This window comes from Nanorana parkeri, unplaced genomic scaffold (genome assembly GCF_000935625.1).
Source record: "Nanorana parkeri isolate BGI_ZX_2015 unplaced genomic scaffold, ASM93562v1 scaffold1597, whole genome shotgun sequence".
NCBI lineage: Eukaryota > Metazoa > Chordata > Amphibia > Anura > Dicroglossidae > Nanorana > Nanorana parkeri.
The window spans coordinates 37,806-63,465 of NW_017307865.1; the positions used below are offsets into that span (position 1 = coordinate 37,806).

Consider the following 25,660-nt stretch of genomic DNA (forward strand, 5'->3'; position numbering starts at 1 on the left):
CAAAACTTTCTATGTAAATAATAGTAGTAATAATATTCATATATTGTTATTATTATTATTACAAAGGTCAAACAAAAATTGCTTAATAACTACTCTATGAGAATCTTTCGAGACAAAGTTGCCAAATTAAAAAGTGTAACACATCCATGTAAACTTTGACAGACATCTTAAAAACAATACAAACTCAGTAAATAAATAATAATTATTATTTTATTTGTATTAATGTTATGAATAGACAATACAAACTTGCTATATAGATAATGATTATTATTTTTCAACAGGTATCTAAGAAACTCATCAAAATAATCTCCGACAGACATCTTTAAAAAATAAAAGCTCTCTTATAAGAATTATTATTAATATTATTTTTCAACAGGTGTCCAAGTCATCAAATTAATCCCTGACAGACAGCCTAAAACATTTGTTATTATTATATTACCTGCCAGACAGCATAAAACATTTGTTATTATTATATTAATACAATTATTACTATTATTATTATTATAATAAAAACTTGCTATGTAACTAATAATTATTATTTTCAACAGGTGTCTCGATCATCAAATAATTATCTGACAGACATCCTAAAACAATTTTTAAAAAACGTATTATATAAAAATTATTATCATCATCATAATAATATAGCCTTCAGTGTTTCCATCCCTGGTGAAGACAGGCAGCCTCCACATTGTTCCCTGCATGTATACTTTATTGTCGCGGCCATCTTTGATAAGGGCAATGGAGCGTACGTACGGAATGGAAGGCGGCGGCGGCGGAATGGGCGGACCGGGAAGCAAAAAAATGGGCAAATCAGGTAAGACTATCGGATGGGGCAGCCAATCACTTTTGGCGGACTCGTGACTCGACTTCCGGCTCTGGCCCATAGAGGTTGGTTGTTGGTGTGAGCGCTGTGGGTAGTAAGGTGTGGGTGTCTGAGCGGTCATTAAAAAACGGAAGGCGGCAGAGGAGCGTGGCTGGGGATGTGTGAATTTGCAGAGAGCGGCGGTGGTGATGATGTGTAGACTATAAGGACGGATGTTACACCCAGGACTCGGTGCAGGAGCGATCCCTCCAGTGTGTCTGCTGTTAGGTGAGTATAGGGTGCGTTGCATTCATTGCAGCACGCTTCTACCATCCCGCACACATGTCCTATTCACCTTTCCGGTGTCACCCCACAGTATGAAGTGTTCACCACATACCTGTGAGCCTGTAGGTGTGGGGGGATAGCTTACAATGGCAGTCCATTCCTGACAAAGCATGCTGGGAATTGTAGGAGAATGGCAGCTTGTGTGTTGTCTGTGAGAAGCTTTAATTGGAAATTCTGGACTCTCAATCCCCTCCTGTGTTTTCCTGAATAATCATGCTTTATATGTGAATTCTGGGTGATTAGCAGTATGTCAGGCAGTGCAGTTAGTATTTGCTGAACGGTTATGAGGAACTCGCATGCAATCCATCGGTCTGTAGCTGAAGACCTGGCAATACATTTGCAATGTAAAAGCACAATCACTGTGATCCATTATCAAAGAAAAGGCATGTCCTGCATCAGAAATGTGCACAAGTGACCACTGTCATGTACAACTCAAATCTATCGGGGGCATTGGCAAATATTGAATTTAAAGCTCTTTGCATGCAGCAATAAGATTGATAGATTTGGGCTTACCTATGTGTGTCTTTTCATAGAAAGTCCATTTAAAACTGCAAAGAGGTTATTTGGTCAGTGTGGTCCAGGATTGTCTTTAATGTGCATGTAAACCCCAGAAGCTGACAATTCTCCCTTTTAAGTGACACTAAGCTCAGGAGTTAAAGGAGAACTATGAGGTGAGTGATTTTCCACTCATCCTCATAGTTAGAGTTGAACTGTGACAAAGAAGCTGTCACAGGTCGGCTCTATTAATCGGGAAGTGAACAGAAACATGCCGCCAATCCGCTCTCTTCCTGATCGTCTCCCTGCAGTGACTGTCAGTCATCGCTCCCCGCAAGGATCCCTCCCCTCTCTAATCTTCTAGCACTGGAGGGAGGAATGGGGAGGGGCAGGCACAGCTTGCTCTGCCTCTAGATTGGCAGAGCCAGCTGTCACTCATGCAGCTGGGAGGGTCTAGACCAGTGGTTCTCAACCTGTGTAACCTCAGGACCCACATTTGTCCTTGGTCATTAAGTTGCGACCCAAAAATAGTTTCACATTCGCAGTGATACCTAACCTGTATGGCACAATCGTCCTTTAAGTACACACGCATGCCCCATGTGCACGTGTTTATTTGCAGGCAGATGGTAGGGCGGCAGGGTTGGTTTTAATTTCTTTTTTTAAATTTTTATTATTTTTTTATCACTTTATCAATTCTCTCCATCCTGAATGAATTTGCCAGGGGACCCTGAAAACTACGGAGGGTGGTGGTGCGGGGGGGTGGTGGTACGCCACACAAGTAGGCTGCTACAAGTGATCTGGGCGGCAATACTTATAGAAAATGAGCAGCAGAGCCCCTGCTAATGCTCCCCTCCCCCCCCTTTCCCAGCTTCTGCACTGACAGGGGAAGAGCTAGCAGCATGGACATTATGATCTGTTTTTATCTGTTCACCACACATTATTAACAAAACTGCAAACCTCTCCCTGCCAGCCTGCCTACTTCTCTCAGCTTCCATGGTCTCTGGGAAGGCAACACTAACTATTAACACTGGTGTATCCCTACTAAAAAATATAATGCATTGCTGGGACTTGTAGTCCTACATAGATGGAGCTATTCTGCATTGCTACATAATCTTCATACAGCAATGCACAATACCACCAGCTATGCGGGACTACAAGTCCCAGCAATACATTATAATAAAAGTAAGGTATGCAGAATACCACCAGCATCCAAACCCCACCCTATAATGCATTGCTGGGACTTGTAGTCCTACATAGATGGTGCTATTCTGCATTGCTGTATAATCATCATATAGCAATGCAGATTACCACCAGCTATGCAGGACTACAAGTCCCAGCAAAACACACACACTCTCTCTCTCTTCCCAGCCCCCCCCTCCCACTCCAAACTTACCGGCCCTCTTCCTCGTCTTGCCGACCAGGGGGCGGAGCTAAGAGACGACCCTCCTAGCTCCGCCCCTAAGAGGCGGGACCAGCTCATTCTCTCGATATTATTCCGCCTCTCCATATTATTCCGCCGCCCGAAAGTGAGGAAATGGTCCCCGATTTCCCCGGGTCAGTTCACGCGCAGGGGGGTGTATGAGAGGGAACAGTTTTCAATATATAGTTCCCACAGGCTGGCTCGCACAAATCACCCCTCTGTCTCCCTCCTGAACATGGGCCGCTTTTTGCAGGAAGGACGCCGCGACCCACTGCAGAAGGTGTCGCAACCCACTTTTGGGTCGCGACCCATGAGTTGAGAACCACTGGTCTAGACAGTATTGTCTGGATCCATCCCGGCTGTGGCGCTAAGTATATCGCGGACCATAGCCCACTATATACTGAGCTTTGGGTCACGGGAGGAGTATAGTATATGTCCTCCCGTGACCCAAAGGAGAACTATGGGTAAAAACACTTACCCCATAGTTCTCTTTTAAATCTTCATGAAAGGGATATTAAGGCCTCACAACTAAAAATCATATAGTGCTGCAGAGCTCAGCATTTACCATGATTGCTGTGTGTCCTTCTCTCAAAGGCTGTATTTGCTCTGCTTTCCCTCTGTGAAAATGCCCCCTTCTCATGTTCCTGTGTTTAGGTGGCTCCATCCCCTTGCAGAGTCCCGTGGAGCCACCTTTATGTGTGCGCTCCCTGCTGGTACAGAGTATGTCTCTCCCTACCCTGCTTGCGTGGATAGAAAACAAAGTGCCGAATCCTATTGCAGAAAGCTGCTCCTCCCTCTTCCTGCCTTTAAAGGAGAACTATGGGGTTAGGGCTTTTCCCCATAGTTCTCCTAAGGGTAACGGGAGGACACAAACTAGCGTCCTCCTGTCACCCAAAGCTCAGTATACTGCGAGCTACAGCTCGCGGTATACTGAGACGCCGCAGCTGAAACGGATCCCGACAACTATGTCTGAAACCACCAAGCTGCGTGAGTGACAGCTGGCTCTGCCTATCTAGAGGCAGAGCCAGCTGTACCCGCCCCCTCCCCGTCCGTTCTGCCAGTCAGCGCTGGCGGATCGGAGCAGGGAGGGGGGAATCCAGTCACTCCCCTGTCACGGCTTTATGCAGTGACAGGATCTAGAAGTGAGCGAGCGCCGGTATGTGTTCGCTCACTTCCCGATCTACTGAGCCGACCTGTGACAGTCTCATTGTCACAGGTCGGCTAGAACTATGAGGATGAGTGAAAATCACTCACCTCATAGTTCTCCTTTAAGCCAGTGATTGACAGCGGCTGGAGACAGGACTGTCCAAATTACATTATATACATGTGACATATATAGGGGGCGTGCTTCCCCCTACCCAGAGGTTTGGGTTTAGGGATGCACTGATGACAGTTTTTCGGTTTCAAGTATCGATATTTTTTTTTCGGTACTCGCCAATACCGACATCCCGAGGTATTGTGGCCACGACTTCCTGATTGCCTGGGAAGCTGATGTTCTATCGAACAAACCGGCTTGAGGCACCCTGGCTTCCTAACCAATCAGGAATCTGGGCAGTGGGTCATGACCTGCTGCCCGGCTTCCTGGTTGGTCAGAAAATGAGAAACAAAACACTTTTAAAGAAGAACAAAAGTTATATACAAAGGTGGGCCTCCCAAGTTGTAAATATATATTGAAAAAAAAACTCAGAAGCTTTAATATAACTTTAAATAGTTGAGATTGTCAAACAATATGCTTTTGTCACAACATTTTAAAGTCAATTGGTTTATTGTTTAGCCTTTCTATCTACTTTAAATGGCTGTTGTTTGCTGACATTTTTCATAATTATGTAGAGTGACACTGCAGTACTTTTTTCTATTGTTTTGCATTATGTTAGTATTTCTGTAAGTTTCAAGCCAGCTTGTACTTTAATATTCACTATTATTTATAATTCATGTCAGCATACCAATATCCATTTTTTTTTTTTTTTAACTTTTTTTTTTTTTTTTTCAGGTAATTCATGGCTGGGGACGTGGAAGGGTTTACTTCTTCAATCCATGATAGCAGTGTCTCTGGTGGCTTCAGGGCACTATATGAAGAAGGCCTATTGGTTGACGTCACTCTAGTGATAGAAGATCACCAGTTCCAAGCCCACAAAGCTCTGCTGGCCACACAGAGTGATTACTTCCGCATCATGTTCACAGCCGACATGAGAGAACGTGACCAGGACAAAATCTACCTAAAGGGATTGACAGCCACAGGCTTTAGCCATGTCCTTCAGTTTATGTACTATGGGACCATTGACCTCAGCATGGCTTCCGTCCATGAAATTTTACAGGCCGCTATGTATGTTCAGCTTACAGAAGTAGTGAAGTTTTGCTGCTCTTTCCTTATGGCAAAAATTTGCCTGGACAACTGTGCAGAGATCATGAGGCTTTTAGACGATTTCAGTGTGGATGTAGAAGGTGTGAGGGAGAAACTTGATGCCTTTCTCCTGGAAAACTTTGTTCCCCTTATGGCTAGACCTGACTTCCTCTCCTACCTTACCTATGAAAAACTCAAGAGCTATTTGGACAATGATCGTCTGAGCCGGTTTCCTGAGATTGAGCTCTATGAAGCTGTTCAGACCTGGTTACGACATGATAGGAGACGCTGGAGACACACAGATGCCATTATTCAGAACATCAGGTTTTGTTTGATGACCCCATCCCATGTCTGTGAGAAGGTTGGTGAGTTTGAAACCCCTAGATAGGATTTATCAACTAGCTAGGGCCTCACTTTTCTAATGGGTAAGAAATAGCTAGACCCTTTAGACAGCAAAACAAATATATGGAAGAAGTAAATAGAAGCTGCAGAGAACCCACTTTTATCATTGATAACTGTGTTCTCTTGTTTTTTTATTAAGTTTTCAGTATTGCAAATAAACTGTTCCAGTCTATTGCAGTTTAAGCTAGGGATGCACACATTACGATAGTAGTAACGGTGCCGATACCAAGTATTTGGGCGAGTACTCCTACTCGCCCAAATGCTTCCGATGTCCAGCCCGATACCGGAACTTCCATGCTCCCTTGTCACCAATCAGGAAGTGAGGGGGTGCGTAATGACACGCTTCCCGGCCAATCAGGAAGCCGGGCAGCATGTAATGGCTCGTCGTCCAGCTTTCTAAATGGTCAGGAAGCGGGCTTCATGCTCCCTCATTACCAGGTAACGAGGGGTCATGGAGCCTGCTTCCCGGCCAATCAGAAAGCCGGGCTCGCTGCCTGAATTCCTGATTGGTTGGGCAAAGTAGAGGATTACATTAAGTGCAGGTACATATAGGTCAACTCATGCAGACCCTGCTTCCTAATATGATGTTCTCCAACATAAACATTGTCATGCCTTCATAATTCTCTTAGCATTTTCAAATTCCATCCTTTTCTCAGTGTCTGGCCTAACCAGACTTAACATTGCTGTTATTGATAAAAAAAAGTAAACCTTTTGTAAGAAGTCAGTTGCTAAGTTCTAACCCCCCCCCCCCAACCGCTCCTCCTGATATGCAATCCATAACAGGAAGTAACGCATATTACAAAGAGTAGATGTCTTTGATTGACAGCATTACTTTACCTTCTATGGTTTGCAAGGCACAAGATGGTGGTACACAATGGTGGAAATAACTGGATATTTGGAGGACAGATTGGAGTTGACTTTTTTTCTTCCTTTCTCTTACAAACACCAGAGAATTGCTTATGACCTGAATAGGTATTATTTACTCACTGACCGCTTTATTAGGTACACCTCTTCAACTGCTCGTTAACACAAATCTCTAATCAGCCAATCACATGGCAGTAACTCAATACAATTAGGCCTGTAGACATGGTCAAGATGGTCTGCTGAAGTTCAAACCGAGCATCAGAATGGTGAAGAAAGGTGATTTTAAGTGACTTTGAACATGGCATGGTTGTTGGTGCCAGACGGGCTGGTCTGTGTATTTCAGCAACTGCTGATCTACTGGGATTTTCATACACAACCATCTTTAGGCCCCATTCACATGTAGCGATATATTGCGCGATTTCCGCCACGATATCGTGCATTTTTGCTGCGCGATATCGTGAGAAGTCACCGGCTAATGATATTCAATGGAGCTGTCTTAGCTCTATGTCGCAGTCGCAAGTCCCTTCTACAGGACCCTTTTTTTGGCGGATTTTACTTTTTTCTAATGGAGCCCGACGGAGAAGGTCGCGCTAACGTCGCCCCGAAAGTCGCGCTATCCCGGCCGCTGCAAAAGATATGTCGCTACGTGTGAATGGGGCCTTAGGGTTTACTGAGAATGGTCTGAAAAAGAGAAAATATCCAGTGAGTGGCAGCTCTCTGGGCAGGAATACCATGTTGATGCCAGAGGAGAAGGGCCAGACTGGTTCAAGCTGAAGGCAACAGTAACTTAAAGGAGAACTATGAGGTGAGTGCTTTTCACTCACCTCATAGTTCTAGCCGACCTGTGACAAATGAGACTGTCGCAGGTCGGCTCAGTAGATCGGGAGGTGAGCGAACACATACGGTGTTCGCTCGCCTCTCGATCCTGTCACGGCTCTCTGCCGGGGCAGGGGGGGGGGCTGGGTTCCCCTCTCCAGCTGACTGGCGGAACGGACGGGGGAGTGGGCGTGTACAGCTGGCTCTGCCTCTGGATAGGCAGAGCCAGCTGTCACTCACGCAGCTGGGCGGATCCCGTCATCTAAGTCCGGATCCGCTGCGGCGTCTCAGTATACCGCGAGCTGTAGCTCGTTTGTGTCCTCCTGTTACCCTAATGAGAACTATGGGGAAAAACACTGACCCCATAGTTCTCCTTTTAAATAACCACTCATTACATCCGAGGTATGCAGAATACCACCTCTGAACACAGAAAACATTGAACCTTGAAGCAGATTGGCTACAGCCACAGAAGACCACACCAGGTGCCACTCCTGTCAGCTAAGACCAGGAAACTGAGGCTACAGTTTGCAAGAAGATTGGAAAAGCGTTGCCTGGTCTGATGAGTCTCGATGTCTGTTGCGACATTCGGATGGTCGGGTCAGAATTTGATGTAAACGACATGAAAGCATGGATCCATCCTACCTTGTATCAACGGTTCAGGCTGGTGGAGCTTCGCATCATGGATGCGCAGCCAATAAATCTGCAGCAACTGTGTGATGCTATCATGTCAGTATGGACCACACTCTAAGGAATGTTTCCATCATCTTGTTGAATCAATGCCACGAAGAATTAAAGCAGTTCTGAAGACAAAAGGGGTCCAACCCAGTACTAGCAAGGTGTACCTAATAAAGTGAAATAAAATGTCACTAGTTGGACCAATTAATAGGGCTGTAGTTAAGTGAGATTACAAAATATTTAGGTAGTTTAGCTCTGAAAAAACCAATGCAGAGTAATATTAAAGTCTGCAAAAGATGGCCCCACTGCCAGGACTGGACAAATCCTGGGAACGAGGGGGAAAGCAAAATTACAACTGGAACACTGGAAGGACATGTTCCCCCGACACCTTAAAATTGTTGCTGGCTCCTAATTTGAGGATTTTGCCACTTTATTTTAGCTTGTAATTATATTGGCATTTTGCAGTCGAATTTGAGAAAACGCCTTCTATATGTTAATAAAAAATTTTAAAAATTAGTTTTCGCAGTGATCTTTCCCTATAGAAAGATTTAGACCGAAATTTGAGGACTGTGTTTCTCTCATTAACTTCATTAACATACAATGTAGGAGCCAGGCTTTTAATCCTTCGGGCTTGTTTCCTAGCGCAGGTAGTGTTGAAATCTACTTTACAAAATTATAATGATTTAAAGGAAGTAGAAACTATCCCTCATGAAACCCCAGCCCAAGTAAAAAGTAATTTAAATTTGTGAATGTGATGTGAATGAGAACATTTAACAAATGTTACATGAAAAATCCTCTTGTCTGACGAGAGGACGCCGGAGCCTGACGAGTAGCTTCCCCGCCGGCCGTTGTAATTACACAGACGCTCGATCGCTTGTATTAGCAGCTGTCACTGCCGTTGCCTGTCCCGAGACCTGCTGGCACCGGCACGGCTGCTCTGTGACAGGAGATCAAAGTGAGCTCAGTACACCAGCTCCAATCCCGGAATGCAGGAAGTGATGTACATTACATCACTTCCACATTCTGCTGTCACTCTCCAGCTTCAGAAGCTGGTGAAGCAGATCTCTGCTTCTATGGGGTCCCTAGGTGACATTAGTGGTCTTAAAGACCCCTGATGTCTCCATAAAGAGGACTATCACATAGGGTGCTAAGAACCCCCTGTGTGAGGTCAATAAAGTTAAGTGTAAAAATAGAGTAATAAAAAACTTTTTTTTTTTAGGTCCTCCGCCCCCCCCACATACACACGCAAACATGCCTCGCGTGCGGAAACGAGTATTGTGCCACACATGCTACATATCACTGCGAACATCGGAGTGTGAGCAATAATTCTAGGGCCATTAATCACTGATAACACTAAACTGATGAGCAGTAAAAGCGTCGTCTGTGGACAATTTTTGGTGTGGTCATTTTTTGCGAGCATGCGCAATGTTAAGGCTTGATATGTTTGGTGACTATTAACCCGATGTTTACCAAAAATATGGGTAAGAATAAATGTTTTTTAACATAACGCAGGGAAAACATTTTTTTTGTTCTAAATTTTCATTATATAGTAAATATATATATAGTACAAAAAAATCAGTATCTCTCTTCAGTTTGCTCAGTTGAGATTTGAAAATGAGAGAGAGAAGCTGATTGGGTGCTATGCAAATCTGCTCCACATTTTGTCTGCTCCCGTTTTGATAAATTCCCTCCAATGTGTATTGGGGTGTATATGTCAGTCAGAACAACTGCAAACATGATGGAAAAGACCTGCCACTAGCTGGTGACAGTACAAGGATGGCTTTATAGCATGTAACAACTACACATATTACTAGGGCTTGAAAATTAACTCGTTCTCCTGTGTGTGACGGGAGGACACCGGAGCCGGACGAGTAGCAGCGCGGTTTACATACAACCAATCCGGCGGGTGGCTGTAGAGATGCTAGATCGCTTGTAATATGCGTGCTGGTGTGTGCCCCCCCTCTGCCGATCCTCGTTGTGTCCGGTGAGGGCTCGGCATCCGCAGGGCGGCTCTGTCACCGGAGATCACCGGGAGATCATCACATGATCTCCCTCTGAGCTCCTCCTCGCTCTATGAATGCAGGAGTAATGTATATTACATCACTTCCGCATTCAGCTGTCATTCTCCAGCTTCTGTAGCTGGAGGGAAGCTGGTGAAGCAGATCTCTGCTTCATCAGCTTCTTTGGGGGTACCTAGGTTATATTAGGGGTCCTAGAGAACCCTGATTTCTCCATAAAGAAGACCTGTCTGTGTAAATTGGCCATCACATAGGGGGCTTCTTAGCAGTAAAAGCTTTTAAAGCGTCGCCTATAGTCAATTTTGGGTATGGTATTTTTTTGTGATTATGCGGGCGCACGCAATTTTAGAGTTTGACATGTTTGGTGTCTATTTAGCCGAAGTGACCCTGTCTTTTATATGTTTTTTTTAACATAACATAGAGAAAACATTTTTATTTTTTAAAATTTTCGGTACTTTTTTCATTATATAGTGGTGGTGATTATATTATATTATATACCACCAAAAGAAAGCTCTGTGTCCCTAAAATTTTTTAACATAAATTGCAAGGCTATAGTCCGGTCATGCTGACTTGTGACATTTTTGACTGACTGGTGAGACACCCTAAAATTTTTCACGCCCTAAAAATAGGTGTTTTACCAATTTTGCGGCGGAAGTGGAAATACACTTGTTTCTTGCTGATGTTCCCTATAGACCTGAAACTGCAGAATTATCTTGACATACAAATGTATGATAGTTTGAGTCCAGCGTACATGCTTCTGTAAGGAGTTGACATTCCTTGTGCCAGCCTCTCAAGGGAACAATTGACCAAGAAAATCCAATATAGTCAATTTATTTTCTTATATCTAATGTCCAGGAAGTGTCTGCAGAGTGCCCATAGACATACAGTTGTATCCAAACAAAACTGAGTAATAATCCTCTAATGTAGCTTCTCTAATGTCTCACATTCCTTGCATGGTAATCATTTTGAAATTACAGTAAGCATGTGATCACTTCATATACAGGAGTTCTGAAATTGAAGGTTTTTTTTCTTTTCCTATTTTTTTTTTCGCCTTTTAAATTTCTGTTAGCTTATATTTTGGAAGCATAGTTTTTTTGGTTTAACACCTTCTAAAACCTTTTTACATTTATTTATAATTTATTTATTACAGGTATTTTATATAGCGCTGACAATTTACGCATCGCTTTACATCAATCCCTGTCCTCAAGGAGCTTACAATCTAAGGTCCCTATCTCGCATACATACAGGACCGGTTTAGACAAGAGCCAATTAACCTTCCAGCATGTCTTTGGAGTGTGGGAGGAAACTGGAGTACACGAAGGAAACCCACACACAAGCACAGGGGGAGCATGGGAACTCCTTGCAGATAGTCTTACATCTTCATTAGTTTTGGATAGAGACAGTAGAGGTTCGACCCCATGTCTCGTCTTCATTCCAATCTGCAGTCCTGTTGGGGAGATTTCTTTAAACTTTCTGTCCCACAAAAGAAGAGCACTAAAAACCTGACCAATTACAATCATTGCCCATTGTATCCAAAAGCAAAACAGAGTTTTGGCTGATGGTGTTCTATATAAAGAATTGATTTTTTTTGTTTTTTTTGTTTTTGTTTTGTAGTATGGCCTTCTGGTTTGTAAAGTTTAGGAGCTCTGCGCTTAAGCTAGTCGTACATGAATCGAATTTCAGCCGTTTCGGTGGAGATTTGAACCATTGGGTGGTCTTGTTAGCACCAACTGCTTTGACAAACTTCTGGAACATGGAAGGGGCCAGGCAAAACATTGTCAGCTGAACGGTGACTGCAACCAATTGTTGAGGTATTCTGACAACCATGGGTGCATCCACTCTGTTTAGCATGGGTGGGATAATCAAGTGATTTCTCCCATTCTGCCTACTTGGACAAACGAGAGAAATCAACATATGTCTGGGTAGCCTTAGTTATATATCACTTTATAATGTAGATCTGGTGTAGAGTCAGAGTTTTTACCATGTCTCATGTTGATGTAGACAATTTGCACTAAGGTCATACTCAGAAGATTTTAAGTGGGTGTTTATAGTCTACATGGGCATATTGTACTTAGTAGCTTGGAGAAGCATATGAAGATATGTAGCAACAGTTTTACCTTGCCCCATTTAAAACTAATGTAAGTCTTAGTATTTTTGGTTGGACTTCATGGTGGAATAAATTGTGCAATTTTTACATTGTTTTCTCTTTTGCAGGTAAAAACCTCTGAGTTTTACAGATACTCACGTCAGCTGAGACAAGAAGTGGAGTTGGCACTAAATTACTTTCACAATGTAAGTGAGCAACCTTTGATGGATATGAAGTCCAATCATATTCGTTCAGCAAAACCTCAAACAGCAGTATTCAGAGGCATGATTGGACACAGCATGGTCAACAGCAAAATTCTTTTGCTGCACAAACCACGAGTGTGGTGGGAACTCGAAGGTCCGCTGGTACCTCTTCGACCTGACTGCCTTGCCATTGTTAACAACTTTGTCTTTTTGCTTGGAGGAGAAGAACTGGGTCCAGATGGAGAATTTCACGCATCATCCAAAGTGTTTAGATATGACCCAAGGCAAAACAGTTGGGTTCGGATGTCTGATATGTCTGTACCTCGGTCGGAGTTTGCAGTAGGTGTTATTGGGAGATATATCTATGCTGTTGCTGGCAGGACGCGTGATGAAACATTTTACTCGACAGAACGTTATGATATAGTAGAAAACAAATGGGAACTTGTGGCCCCGTATCCAGTAAACAAGTATGGCCATGAGGGTACAGTTCTCAATAATAAGCTGTTCATCACTGGTGGAATTACATCCTCTTCAACATCTAAGCAAGTCTGTGTGTTTGACCCTAGCAAAGAAGGCACAATGGAGCAAAGAACCCGAAGAACCCAAGTGCACACCAACTGCTGGGAAAACAAATGCAAAATGAACTACGCCAGATGTTTTCACAAAATGATCTCTTACAATGGTAAACTCTATGTCTTTGGGGGTGTCTGTGTCATACTAAGGGCCTCCTTTGAATCGCAGGGATGTCCATCTACTGAGGTATATGATCCGGAAACAGATCAGTGGACCATTCTAGCATCTATGCCTATCGGAAGGAGTGGTCATGGTGTGGCTGTGCTGGACAAACAAATAATGGTACTCGGTGGGCTATGTTACAATGGCCATTATAGTGACTCTATCTTAACATTTGATCCGGAAGAAAACAAATGGAAAGAAGACGAGTACCCCAGAATGCCTTGCAAATTAGATGGCCTACAAGTATGCAGCCTGCATTTTCCAGAATATGTTTTAGAGCATGTGAAACGTTGCACTTGAACAACAGCTAAAAATAAACTGTCCTTTTTTTTTTTTTTTTTTTGTTTACCTGAGTCCTAAAGGAGTTCACAATTTTACCCGTTCTTTGGTGTACGGTGGTATTTGTTCTAGGTGAAGCAGGGAGCAATCTAATTAGAAAATACCTATAACTTTGAATGGGTCTGGTTCGATTCATGCAAACTTGGTATGTCAGTGTGATAGATTGTTGTGAGCAAGATTTTATAATATTTTTTTTAACGTTTTTTTTCCCCCCATTTATTTTAGTGAAATGTCTTCATTGCATGTACTATATATTATAATTCCCCCCCCCCCCCCCCCATTATCTCAACATTTTCCAGTGACATGGTAAAGTAACATTATCTGTTCAAGAAAAGCTCATTGTGAAATATTATCTGAAAATGTTAAGGTTGATTATGCAATGTTAAATGTTGCCCATGCTAGTTCTGGGGAGGTAAAGTTGATTACTTCCCATGAGCAATATACTGTCAGTTTTCAAATGAAAATGCATGCATGTTTTTTTTTTGTTTTTTTTTTATACCACCTTTCTGGACAGAGGGGCAATCAAAGCTTCCATGTTTTGTCCATAAAGCACTGCATAAAGGGTATGAGAGGAGACAAGTGACTGATCTTCTTCTTCTTCTCTAAACTTTCCTCAGCAAATCTGTTTTTGGTCAATATGCTCGACTCAGGCCTCCTGCTACCTCTATTGTTCCTTATTGCTGCCACATCCTTAGTAGTTTCAGTCTGAAAGTTACGTCGGGTATATAAAACACCACTAGGAACGGGTAACTCAAACACATGGCAGTCAGATGAGGTTGATTTAGGCATAGTTCAAACACATGTAGATATTTGTTGAGACCTTGTAGAAAGCCTTGGGAATTTTATCTTTCTTAATATGCCTTTTGGCATACTAATATTTAAAAAGGACTCCAGTGTAAATAAAAACCTTCAAATTTGAAAAACTCTTAAGAGCTTTAAATAGAACATAATTATGGTTTTGGCTCTGTAAACTATGGAGGCTGCTGATATGCAAACTAACTTATCTTCTCCCATCACACATCATTTGCAACAGTTGTGGGTATTGCCCTGTGTCTGCTTGTTACCACCATGGACCACTATGTAATGGTGTGGGACAGTGGCCACACGCAGCTCCTACTACGCGTGTTTCTGTTGAAAGCCTTTCTACGCATCTGTTAAAGTCTTTGGGACACCATTCACTGTACTTTTTCCCATCTCTCTCACAAGTGGTTGTATTTCTGAAACTGCAGTGGGGCTCTGTTGTGTGGTCATTTTACATTGAACTAGTGCTTACTATCATTCTACTAAAACACAAACCTGAATTTGTCACTTTCAGCAAAATTGTAGCTTTGCAATTAGACCCCCTTTGTTTATAACCCCTGCCTACTGCCTTCCATAAGCAGCTCTATGAAGCCAAGTCATTCTGTTCATTCTGGTGACGTGCAGAATGCAGTACACACAACTATATTTAACTTCTGTTTTAATGCACCGGACTGGAACGTGTAACATTTTCAATTGAATATAATTTTTTGCATGTTAAAGTATATCTAAAGCCGAATGAGTGTTGGATATTTTTTTGGCCCTGTCTGCTTCATTGGGCATATTTCCCTTCACTTCCTGTCCTGTAGACTCAACAGGAAGTGAGAGTATATCTCTCCAATGTGACACATATAATCTCTCCATATACACATATAAAACAAAATAAAAACACAAGCTATATAAAAGGTATATGATTGGCTCCCTCTGCTTGAGCAGCCACTGAGTGCTCCAGCCTTACACAGAATCTGCCCACCGGAGCAGAAAGCAGGAAATGGCAGAATCTTGATTTGGACCTGGGGAAGCACGTAATTGATATGCATGTGTACCTTAAATCTGGCCATACATGCATAGATCTCTTGCGTGCTGCCTTCTAAACGGGAGATTTGGCCATCTGTGCTGCAAGGCTGTCCTATTCTGACAGCCCCCGCTGTCCAAATATCTTAACAGTGATTGCTGGTGTTTGACTGACTGCAGTTCAGTTGACCATTTTGTACCCAGCTCCTTTGGCAAAAAGGCAATTGAAAAATTGACTTGGGCAGTGCCGGGGAGAGCCACCCACGAATCAAATTTCAGCTGATCAAGCAGGAATCTGCTCAAATTCGTGCTGTGGTTTACTGGCTTTATGTGCTTTTTCTTATCGGGTAGAGAATGTCCGGCAACATTTCAACTTTACTATACTGTTACAGGGGACAGGAGATATAATGTAATTCTTAGACAAGCCACAATACCAACACTACTCCTGTGAAGTATGGGTTGTGGGGGTTACCTTTTTTGAATGAAGATCTCCAGGGTGATATCCAGCAAATGTTCAAGAAAGTGTGTGACTCATACAGTGTAAGAAATGTGAGAACCCGATAAGCTCATAATATGAAGACAGGATGGCTAAATGGTTTTAAATTTGTATGGGGATGCTTGAATTTAACTGAGCACTTTTTTTATTTTTTTATTTATGGCACTTTGTAAGGTATTCAGTTCTTGTTCTGGATCAATGACTCGCTAAGCAGTGAAGCAAGGGATAAAGAACTCCAGGAAAAAATTATTTAACCCTTGCAGTGGGGCTATCCCCCGTACTTCCACAGTTAACTACTCATTTGTGCCTAAGTAAAAAAAAAAAACTATATTCACCCGATTCTTCAAGGCAGCTTGCTCTTAGATCGATCCTTCCAGTGTCTCTGCCCCTCCTCTCCAGTGGTCTAAGGTCCCACAACTCATCACATCTATATGTAGTGTATAGACGTGAGGATGCTGAGGAAGATTCCAATGTGTTAGTGGAGGAGGGGACAGGCTGGAGGGGAGTGCTGTGACTGCTGGCCGTCTCGGAGCTTCTGTTGAGTATAACTTAACAAGCACTTAACTCTTTTAGTGTGGGGGTAGCCCTAATGCAAGGGTTAAGAAAAAGTTTTCCTGGAGTTCTTCTACAAGCATGCCTGTCCTAGAGATGCATATTGAAAGACTATTTCTGGCCTTTAGCTGAATATGCTGGTTGCATGGCCATCTCTGGCCTCAATATTTCCTTGCTGACCAGGAACACATATGAAGCTAGTAAAGTAACAGGAGAGTCGGAACTACAGATCTACATTATTGTTCCTTGGCAGTGACTGTGAATCAAAGCCACTTTCTAGACAAATGGCATTTTTAAAAAGAGAACTCAGCGGTGGCAGCCTAGGTATTTTGTCAGTACAGAATTCCTTTAATATCCATTTGGAGCTTCCATATTTCTGTCTTGACAGGTTTGCTTTAAAAATTAGTATTGTTAGGATGTGTTTCCGTGTTTGCCCCTAAAAACAGAAGGAAAGCTGACCGCACACCGGATTCCGCTGGAATAGTTTATTGAAGCTTGTACCACATCACTGGTGTCCCGCCCAAGGTCCGGCCCACTGACGCGTTTCACCGTCATGTATGCCCGTGATGGGGTGAAAAGTGTCAGAGGCGGGGGCAGGCCCTTGGGCTGGACACCAGTGATGTGGTACAAGGTTCAATAAATGCAATGCGCAGGGCTTGAAAACATTTAGGGTGTCTCACCAGTCAGCATGACCGGACTATAACCTAACATACATCTTATAACCAGCTTCAGAATGAAGTTGCATACTATGCCCATATACTAGTTCCAGGGCATCAATAATGTCCTAGACTTAGTATGACCTCAGGAGTTTGAGATTGATAGTTTACAGTAGAGCTGCAGCTAACGATTATTTTCAAAATCGATTAGTTAGCCGATTATTAAGTTCGATTAATCGGTTAATCGGATAAAAAATTAAAAAATAAAATACATTTTAAAAAATGGCTCCAGTGATGGGACTACTAGTTTGTATAGAGATTGTAGTCCATCACAGGAGCAAGCTTGGAGCAATGGAAGTAAAAAAGAAAAAAAAAAGTGTGGTGTGCAATATAGTGAAATGAAAAGTGTAAAATTATACAGCAATGAATGCAGAATGGCATCGGCTACAGAGGACTACAAATCCCAGCAATAGTACATTATGCAGCACAATGCAGAATATCACCAGCTATAGAGGAATACAACAAATCCCAGCCATAGTACATTATAGCTGGCGGTATTCTGCATTGCACTTTATAATGTACTATTGCTGGGTTTTGTAGTCCTCTATAGCTGGTGGTATTCTGCATTGCGTTGTATAATGTAGTTTTGCTAGGTGTTGTAGTCCTCTCTAGCGAGTGGTATTCGGCATTGCATCACTGTATAATGTATTATTGCTGGGATTTGTTGTACTCTTCTATAGCTGGTGGTATTCCGCATTGCGTTATATAATGTATTATTCCTTGATTTGTAGTCCTCTACACAGCGCAATGCAGAATACCACCAGCTATATAGGAATACAACAAATCCCAGCAATACATTATACACACAGTGTATAATGTATTGCTGGGATTTGTATTCCTATGTATAATATACAGCACCATGTACCATCCGCTATAGAGGAATACAAATCCCAGCAATACATTATAGAGAACCATGTGTGTGAAAGTGCAGGCTTACCTGAGCAGTCTTCCAGCAACTTGTTTCTGAGATCGGGCCTGTCTATCGGTGGCTGTCATCCCCCCACACCTGCTCCTCCTTACTTCTTCTCCCCGCGTCCCTGTGCCGATCGTGGATTTGGGCAGGCGGTGAGCGTGATGTGGGCAGATCTGGCAGCAGCGAGCGTGAGGTGGGGAGGAGGTGTGGCGCGCAGCGTGTGTGGAGCAGTGAACAAGGCCAACCAATCGGAAGCCGATTAATCGATGATTGAAAAAGTTGACAACTTTTTCAATAATCGATTATAATCGATTATGTTGATTAGTTGTTGCAGCCCTAGTTTACAGCTGAGGCTTCTCCCAGTGATGTTTTTGGTTTGATTAATTAAATTGGACTCCACTTTATTTCTATCAGTAGTGGTATAGATCACTCATTCTACATATGTAATGCTACAAAAGCCTGTTAAACTTACAAAAGGAGTGGTTACCCCTGATGTCATTGATAAGTTCAAGAAACATTTAGATGAGTTTCTTGAGTCCTTTAAATATACAGGGATATGGGAACTACTAGAGCCAAGCATGTACGCATTTATGTACGTACGTACGCGCCACCACTGTCCTAAAATCATTAGTCTGTATTGTTTTAGAAAAACTGTCACATAAAATTAAACAAAAATGTATCTGAGTTCTTGGGCAGGTATCAGTACTTGTATTTGTATACAGGTATTCCTCACTTAACGACCGAGTTCCGTTCCTACGAACAGGTCGTTAAACGATTAAACGAAATGGTCGTTAAGTGAGGAACTCTATACAGTACTGTACTGCATTAGTACAGTACTGTATAGCGTTGGTGATGTACAGTACTGAACAGTGTACTGTACATCGGGCAATGAAAATACTTACCGGGACCCGCAGTGAAGATCGGAGGACACGGCGCACTGACGCGCAAGGTCGATCAGCGGTCCGTCATAAGTGCGAGTGGTCGCAAAACTGGTAAGTAGGTAAGCGAAGAACATATATGTGTGTAATACATACATATATATATATATATATATATATATGTATGTATGTATGTATGTATGTGTGTGTGTGTAATCCAAACAATCAGATTCCTGCTGAGTACTGCTAATTGGGTGTTTATGAATCGCTGTTCCCGAGGGCCTTCGGAGCTGGCTTATAGCCTTGAACTAGGCAACCACATCCAGCTATTTTTCCAGTGAAGAAAAAGTAGGGTGCTTAAGAAGCTTATTGAAAGTAGATGTGAGCATGTTTGGTCTCTGCTTTTGTTCCAGGCTCATTATTACAAAATGTGAAGTTTTTATTCAGGTGGGTTAGGTTTAACCCTTGTTAACTGACTCCGTGTTGCTACATTTCTTTTCAGTTGAGTAAGTTTTTGGCAAGAGCTTTAAGCCACATTTAAACATGATTCAATTCCCACATTTAGCTTGGATCCTATGTTTTCTTCATAGAAGAATGTTTGGAATCCCTAAATCAGAAGCCTCATTCTTCACCTGTTCTCAAAGTATATCCGTTGTGATTTCTGAGGGCCAGGTTGAGGACAAGTGGTCTGTGTCATGCATTTCCGAATCAAATATTTTCTTTCAAAACCGCAACATATTTCTAGATTCTTTTTTATATTTTTGTACATAGTAACAAAATTGTAGTCCTAGCTTCATGATAGGTGTTTGGGATATATTATTATTATTATTAATAAAAATATGTTCTAAAATGCAAGTCTGGATATTTTAAAATTATATATTAATATTAATATTTTAGCCCATGTAAGAGCTATATTAGTTCTTTACTTCAGTGCACAGTAGATGCAGAAATAATTTATAAATACCCATATACATAGCCTAATACTCTATAAATGTGCATTCAGGTCAGTTGTATAACTGATTCTTATTTTTAGTTGATGGATCTGAGCATTCTTATTTTTGTTGTTATGCATACATACATACATTATATTACATTATTATACATACATTATATATTATGTAAGTGTTATATTAAATTCTAATTCAGAAACACAGATTTCTTCCACCTAACTTTTTATCCTTGTGCCAGAATTTCTTAACATTAAAGGCAACCTGTTATGGGAATATGGGAGCATTCTGACTGCAGGCTTCAGGGCTGTTATCCTTAGCCCTCCTTTTACTACTTGGTGAGTCACTGTCCTGGAACAATCATATGCATATCAAGGGTTTGGAGATATGTTCTGATAAAAATACTTTAAAATGTATTCTTTCTTCTAAAATTTCAGTTTTAGAACAGTGCTTGAAAATGAGATTGGCTATTTTTTTTTTTATATGTTGGACATCTTTGGTAAGATTTCCGCCCTGAGTTTCCAGGTTCCTACTTCTACTGCAACCATCAATAGGGAGTTGTGTGTGTGTGTGTGTGTGTGTGTGTGATGGGAAGGCTCATCATTTCACTTATCATTTTGAAGACCATGGTGGCCAAGAACTGATCTTTCATTTCATTCTTAGGTTAGTGTAATAGTTGAACTAAAGCTGCAATAACTGAAATCTCCATGTAGTTTGCATTAAAAAAAAAAAAATGCAGCGTTTCTGATAATGACGTTTCTTTGCAAAACCTTGGGTATATATCCTGTCCTGCAAATGTCGAATGTCCCTCTCTTGCAGCTGGACTTCACAGCTGTTTATGGAAAATCTATCTATAGTATAACACTACACATTGTGGCTTTCTAACAGCCAGAGTGGTTCAGAGGACCAAAAAACAAAAAAACAAAATCAGTACATCGCTGCAGTGTATGTCCAGAGAGACCCACTACTCTTTTGTAGTCCACATGCTTTGCAGGTTCTGTAAAAAAAACAAAATGCATGATGGCTTCATTTGCTGGCTCTGTAACATTCAGCAGCCAGCTTTATGAATGTTTCTGCTAGACGTACGTTGGACCAGGCAGATGAATGTGCCTGATTTGGTTAATTTCTATAAACATGTCCCTATGTTACTGTCAGATCTACCTCTCAGACTTTCTGGCTCTGGGCCCTACCATACCACTTGCAAAGTCAAGCAAGGGAACTTTAGGGCCCATTCACAGTATCACTTGGCAGTAATATGGCAACCTACATTACGTTTGTGCTCTCCAGTGCCATTAATCCTGAATGGATCCTCAATGGGGCCTTGCTGATGGATGCTTGTTGCAGTGCACTGCCAGAAATGGGGCACGAGCAGCTTATTCCTTTTGAATGGGCTGCCTTAATGCAATACACACTGATGCATGGCATAACATGCATGATACCATGCTGGTGTGAATGGGCATTTACTTCTGCTCCATTTCCCATTATCCAAAAGCTCAAGTACTAAGATCTTATCACCAGAGTCCCCATATAAACATATGAATGAGTTAACTGACTAGATTTATCAGTTGATGGTAGACCATTTGAAGCTTGTTCCATATTTTGCTTTTATTCGGTAACATACTGATGTTCAGTGACAGATCTGTAATGAATTTAGAGATGAGTAAACCCATTGCTCATCTGTAGATGTAACATTCGCTTTCCTTCTATTACAACGGAAGTAACCAACCTTACATTGACTCAAAATATTAGTGTGCCTTCACAGGTTTGTAGATCTGTTTTTGTATAATTGCACTTGATAGCATGATGCCTTAGTTTGTAATAACTAACATCATATTAACTCCTCCATATGTTTATTTGCATAGTTTTATATTGTAATTTCTCATTCATCAGGAAATTGCAGAAACTTCATTGGAGTCTAGATGTGTTTCTTTATTGTTGGGCATATATTGCCCACATAACAAAATATGGCCCATACAGGTTCTGTGATTTACATTGGCAGTTTAAAAGGTAAATTTGGCGGTCAAGTGCATGATATTCCAACATCTCAGGATCACCCATGGAATAACATTGAAGTATCCCAGTGAAGGAAGCCATCCCTATCATTTTAAATCCATTATCAGAGCTGATCAATTTCCGATTACTATGACTGTTGCCCTTTACCTCAGAAGTTAAACAATCTTTCTGCTGTTCACTGCATTTCTACTGAAATCTGGCCAATCTAGATCTCATTCAGTCATGCAGAGTGACCACATTTGTTGTCTCTTGTTTACTTAGTCCAAGTACGGAGAGTAGGTGCAGATGGGCTACAATATGACCTGATAACCCATTTGACTCTATCACTGTCACCAATGACCATGCTATTTACTTCTTGCAGACTTCTACCATAATATAAATGTACATGCTTATTGAGCATATCGTCTTACTATAAGATCACATAACCATTGAAGCAGTTCTAGCACTGTGTGCCCTACAATTGGTCTTTTTTGTGGTTAAAGAATGAATACAGCTCAAGCAAATATATATTTCCCAGCAAAATATTTATTTAAAAACATGACTACATTTTTGGGCAAAATTTTAAACCGCTGCTCCAACTTTCTCAACTCGGCTTCCCTGATCTTCCTGTCCAACACAAGAACCAGAGCAATCTCCAGCAATTGTCCATCAACTAGCTTAGAGAAGGGAGGAGCAGAGGCAGGAGAGTGTCTTACCTTGCTGTGCCTATGTGTTTGTGGAGACACACACACAGCTTACTAGCGCACACACAAGGGTGGCTCCACAGGACCCTGCAAGGGAAAGGAGCCACCCTAAAACAATACCAGGGTCAGTGATCAGGGGACAAGCTGATTCTGCAGGAAACTAATGCTTTTAAACTCTAAGGTGCAGCATCCATTATAAGTGATTTCATTAGCATTTTTAAATGGCTTTTAAAAACGTTTTACTTTTAATATCACTATAGAGTCCAAGTTTTAAACCCTCCGTTTTTTTGCCTATATCTACTGCTAGCGAGCAGTAGATATAGGCAAAACCGTTTTTTTGTTTTTTTTTAAACCCGCTTTAACAGCGGTTTACACTTACCCTGTTTTCGTTGCGCGATCCCGCTCGAGAATCCGAAACTGCTCGGGCGGCCGCAAAGCATCTTGGGGCGGGCGCATGCGCAGTTCGGATTTTCGGCCGGGAGACAAGCAGAGACTCAAGGTAAGTCTATGGACGCGTGCACCCGCATGCAGACACCACTGGATCGGAAGTGCCTGCAAGTAGAGGAGTCAGCGCTGGATCGGAGAGCCGCCGCACCGCTGGAGGGACAGATGAAAACATCAGGAAAGAGGAAGATCGGATTAAGAGACATCATTTAAGGTAAGTGCTGACATTGGGGAGAGGGAATTTTTTTTTTTTTTTATTTTAAAGTGAACCCCCTAAACAAGGGCTAGATATATCCCGGGAGCAAGGTAGCCAATGCTCCTTAAAAATTACAGAGGTGCCTACATTTTCAGGCTTAATCTAGTTGGTATCAATGGAACTGGATCCTCAAAATAATCCTGCTTGCTCCTGGATTGGATAGATTGGCTCTTGAGTGCCAACATAATTTTGTCCACTCCTGCCCTAACCCAACACATTAAAAATAACCCTAAACAGTTTGCTAATCCAGTCCTACTTTACCTTAAGCTCACCATTACAGTCCTAAGAGCTATAACTAGTATAACTGCACAGTACTAAGATGTATGCATTTGTTGTTGTATCTACAGCCTTTGACAAAATCCTGTTTTCCAAACCATGCCCTGGCCATGTGTTTGCATGTGTATTTACTGCAAACAAGCTTCTCTTGGCTACCACTAAAGGAAACTGTTTAGAGGGGAAAGATGTGCTCTGCACTGAGCTGAATTAGCAGCCACTCTCATGGGAGCTGGTTTGATTATTTAGTGAAAGTGCAGTTATACTTTACAGAAAACCCGGTTTGCATGTTCTCCATGTGCTTTCAGGTACTCTGGTTTCCTCCAGCATTCCAAAGACATGCTGGTAGGTTTATTAATCCTAATATGTGCATGTGAAGCAGATACCTTAGATTCTAAGCTCCTCGAGGGGGGGGGACTGGTGTGAATGTACAATGTGTGAAGTGCTGCGTAAATTGCCGGCCCTAAAAACCTGCGATAAATAAATGGAGCAAATGAGAGCTGCTATTTCTGATGTCCCTGTAAAAATGATAGTTGACTAGCTGTTGTTCTAGCTTATGGTACCCTCAACATTTTTTTGCAAATTACAAGTCAGAAAAAGTCTGTGCATACCTTTTATTTCCTGGTGAAGCATTGAAACAAGAGGATCGGGATGACCAGGCACTAGCATTTTCTCTGCAATGGCATCCTCCATTTTTCTCTCATTAGAGTTTTATTTTAACTCCCCAACGCTTGTTTAACCCTTTGATGCCGCAAAGTCTGTTGTTGCCTAAAACTCATATGCTGATGTAACGCTGACATAGTAATGATCCATTAGACGATGGAAGCTCATTCTCAGGTAAGTATTCACCATAAGAAATGTTCTCTAATATCCCTACCAATCATGTACATCTGTATAGCAGCCACCTTAATTGTGTGACATAGGTTGACATGGGTAATATACACTAACTTAATTTCTTTATGTAGACATTCCAGTAAAAATAAATAAGAAAATCAATTTAAACTTTAATATAATCACATCATGTTTTTTCCTGGTTTAGGAACATGATGTTGATCAATTCTAGAACAAAGAACACAGTCATAGCATGCAAATATTTAAAGTATACTATCTACTAGATACTAATATCCTATATTACCATCCATATCCTCTAATTAAATGAAAATGTATGTAAGTACATACTGTATAGTGTTCATTTTCATCTGAATATCTAATATCCAGCATTGCCTTTCCATAACAATAATACTCTGAACTCAAACTTCATGATAATGTATGAGTTGGAGGTTTACTCCATATCTGTTTGTCTTGTGGATTAATATGGTAGAGATAATTTAATGCATACACATCCTGTAGGAGGGAGAGTACACTGAGCTCTATATTGCTAAATGCTTATTACAAGACGTAAAAATGGCAGCTACAGATGAAAGGGAAACTGCATTTCAAGCCAAGGTTTTGGATAATGTGTATCAATATTTTGCAGCATATTGATTACTAACAACTACTTGCATTTTTTTAAAAGCAGTTTTAAACCTCCAACTAAGCCGCTAAGCCATGTTGTGAGATATTTTCAATGAGTTTTCCAGTTGAGTATCTCTCCCCCAGGGTTAATGAATAGAACTTGATTATAATGACAAGTACATCTTTTTATAACTGTTTTAAGCTTCTAACATAAAAGTGTATATCTTAATATTGTTGTAATATAAATGATGTACAGTTGTGTATAAAAAGTTGTAAATAAAATTTTTAATCTTCAAGCACACAATAGTCACATGGCTTCCTTTTTAATTGTAAAATAACCTAGAGCAGTAATTACAGATTTCCAGATTCAACCTTCATTGCCACTTCATGGTGCCTTGATGAGGGAAATACTGTTATTTACTGGGGAGCCTTTGCAACTCCAGGCAATTTTTTTTTTATTAACCCTTGCAGTGGGGCTACCCTCACACTGCAAAGGTTAATTGCTTGTTTTGGTCTAGAGAGGAAAATACTCTCACCCGATCCTCTGAGCCGACTTGCTCTTAGACTGATCCTTCCAGCCTCGCTCCCCCTCCGCTGTAGCTGTCTAAAGTCCCGGAATCATCACTTTCAATACACTGGGTATAGGATGAGAGGACACCGAGGGACATGCCATTGCTGCAG

General features: G+C 41.6%; 1 protein-coding gene across 1 annotated transcript; it reads left to right on the forward strand.

Annotated features, from left to right (window-relative positions):
• Positions 1-862: 862 nt before the first annotated feature.
• On the forward strand, positions 863-13,509 carry KLHL15 (kelch like family member 15). The gene is made up of 3 exons (XM_018570790.1): positions 863-1,090; positions 5,053-5,764; positions 12,393-13,509. Exons 2-3 carry the CDS (start codon positions 5,060-5,062, stop codon positions 13,500-13,502), a joined length of 1,815 nt encoding a protein of 604 aa, XP_018426292.1. The 5' UTR covers positions 863-1,090; positions 5,053-5,059; the 3' UTR covers positions 13,503-13,509.
• Positions 13,510-25,660: the final 12,151 nt, after the last annotated feature.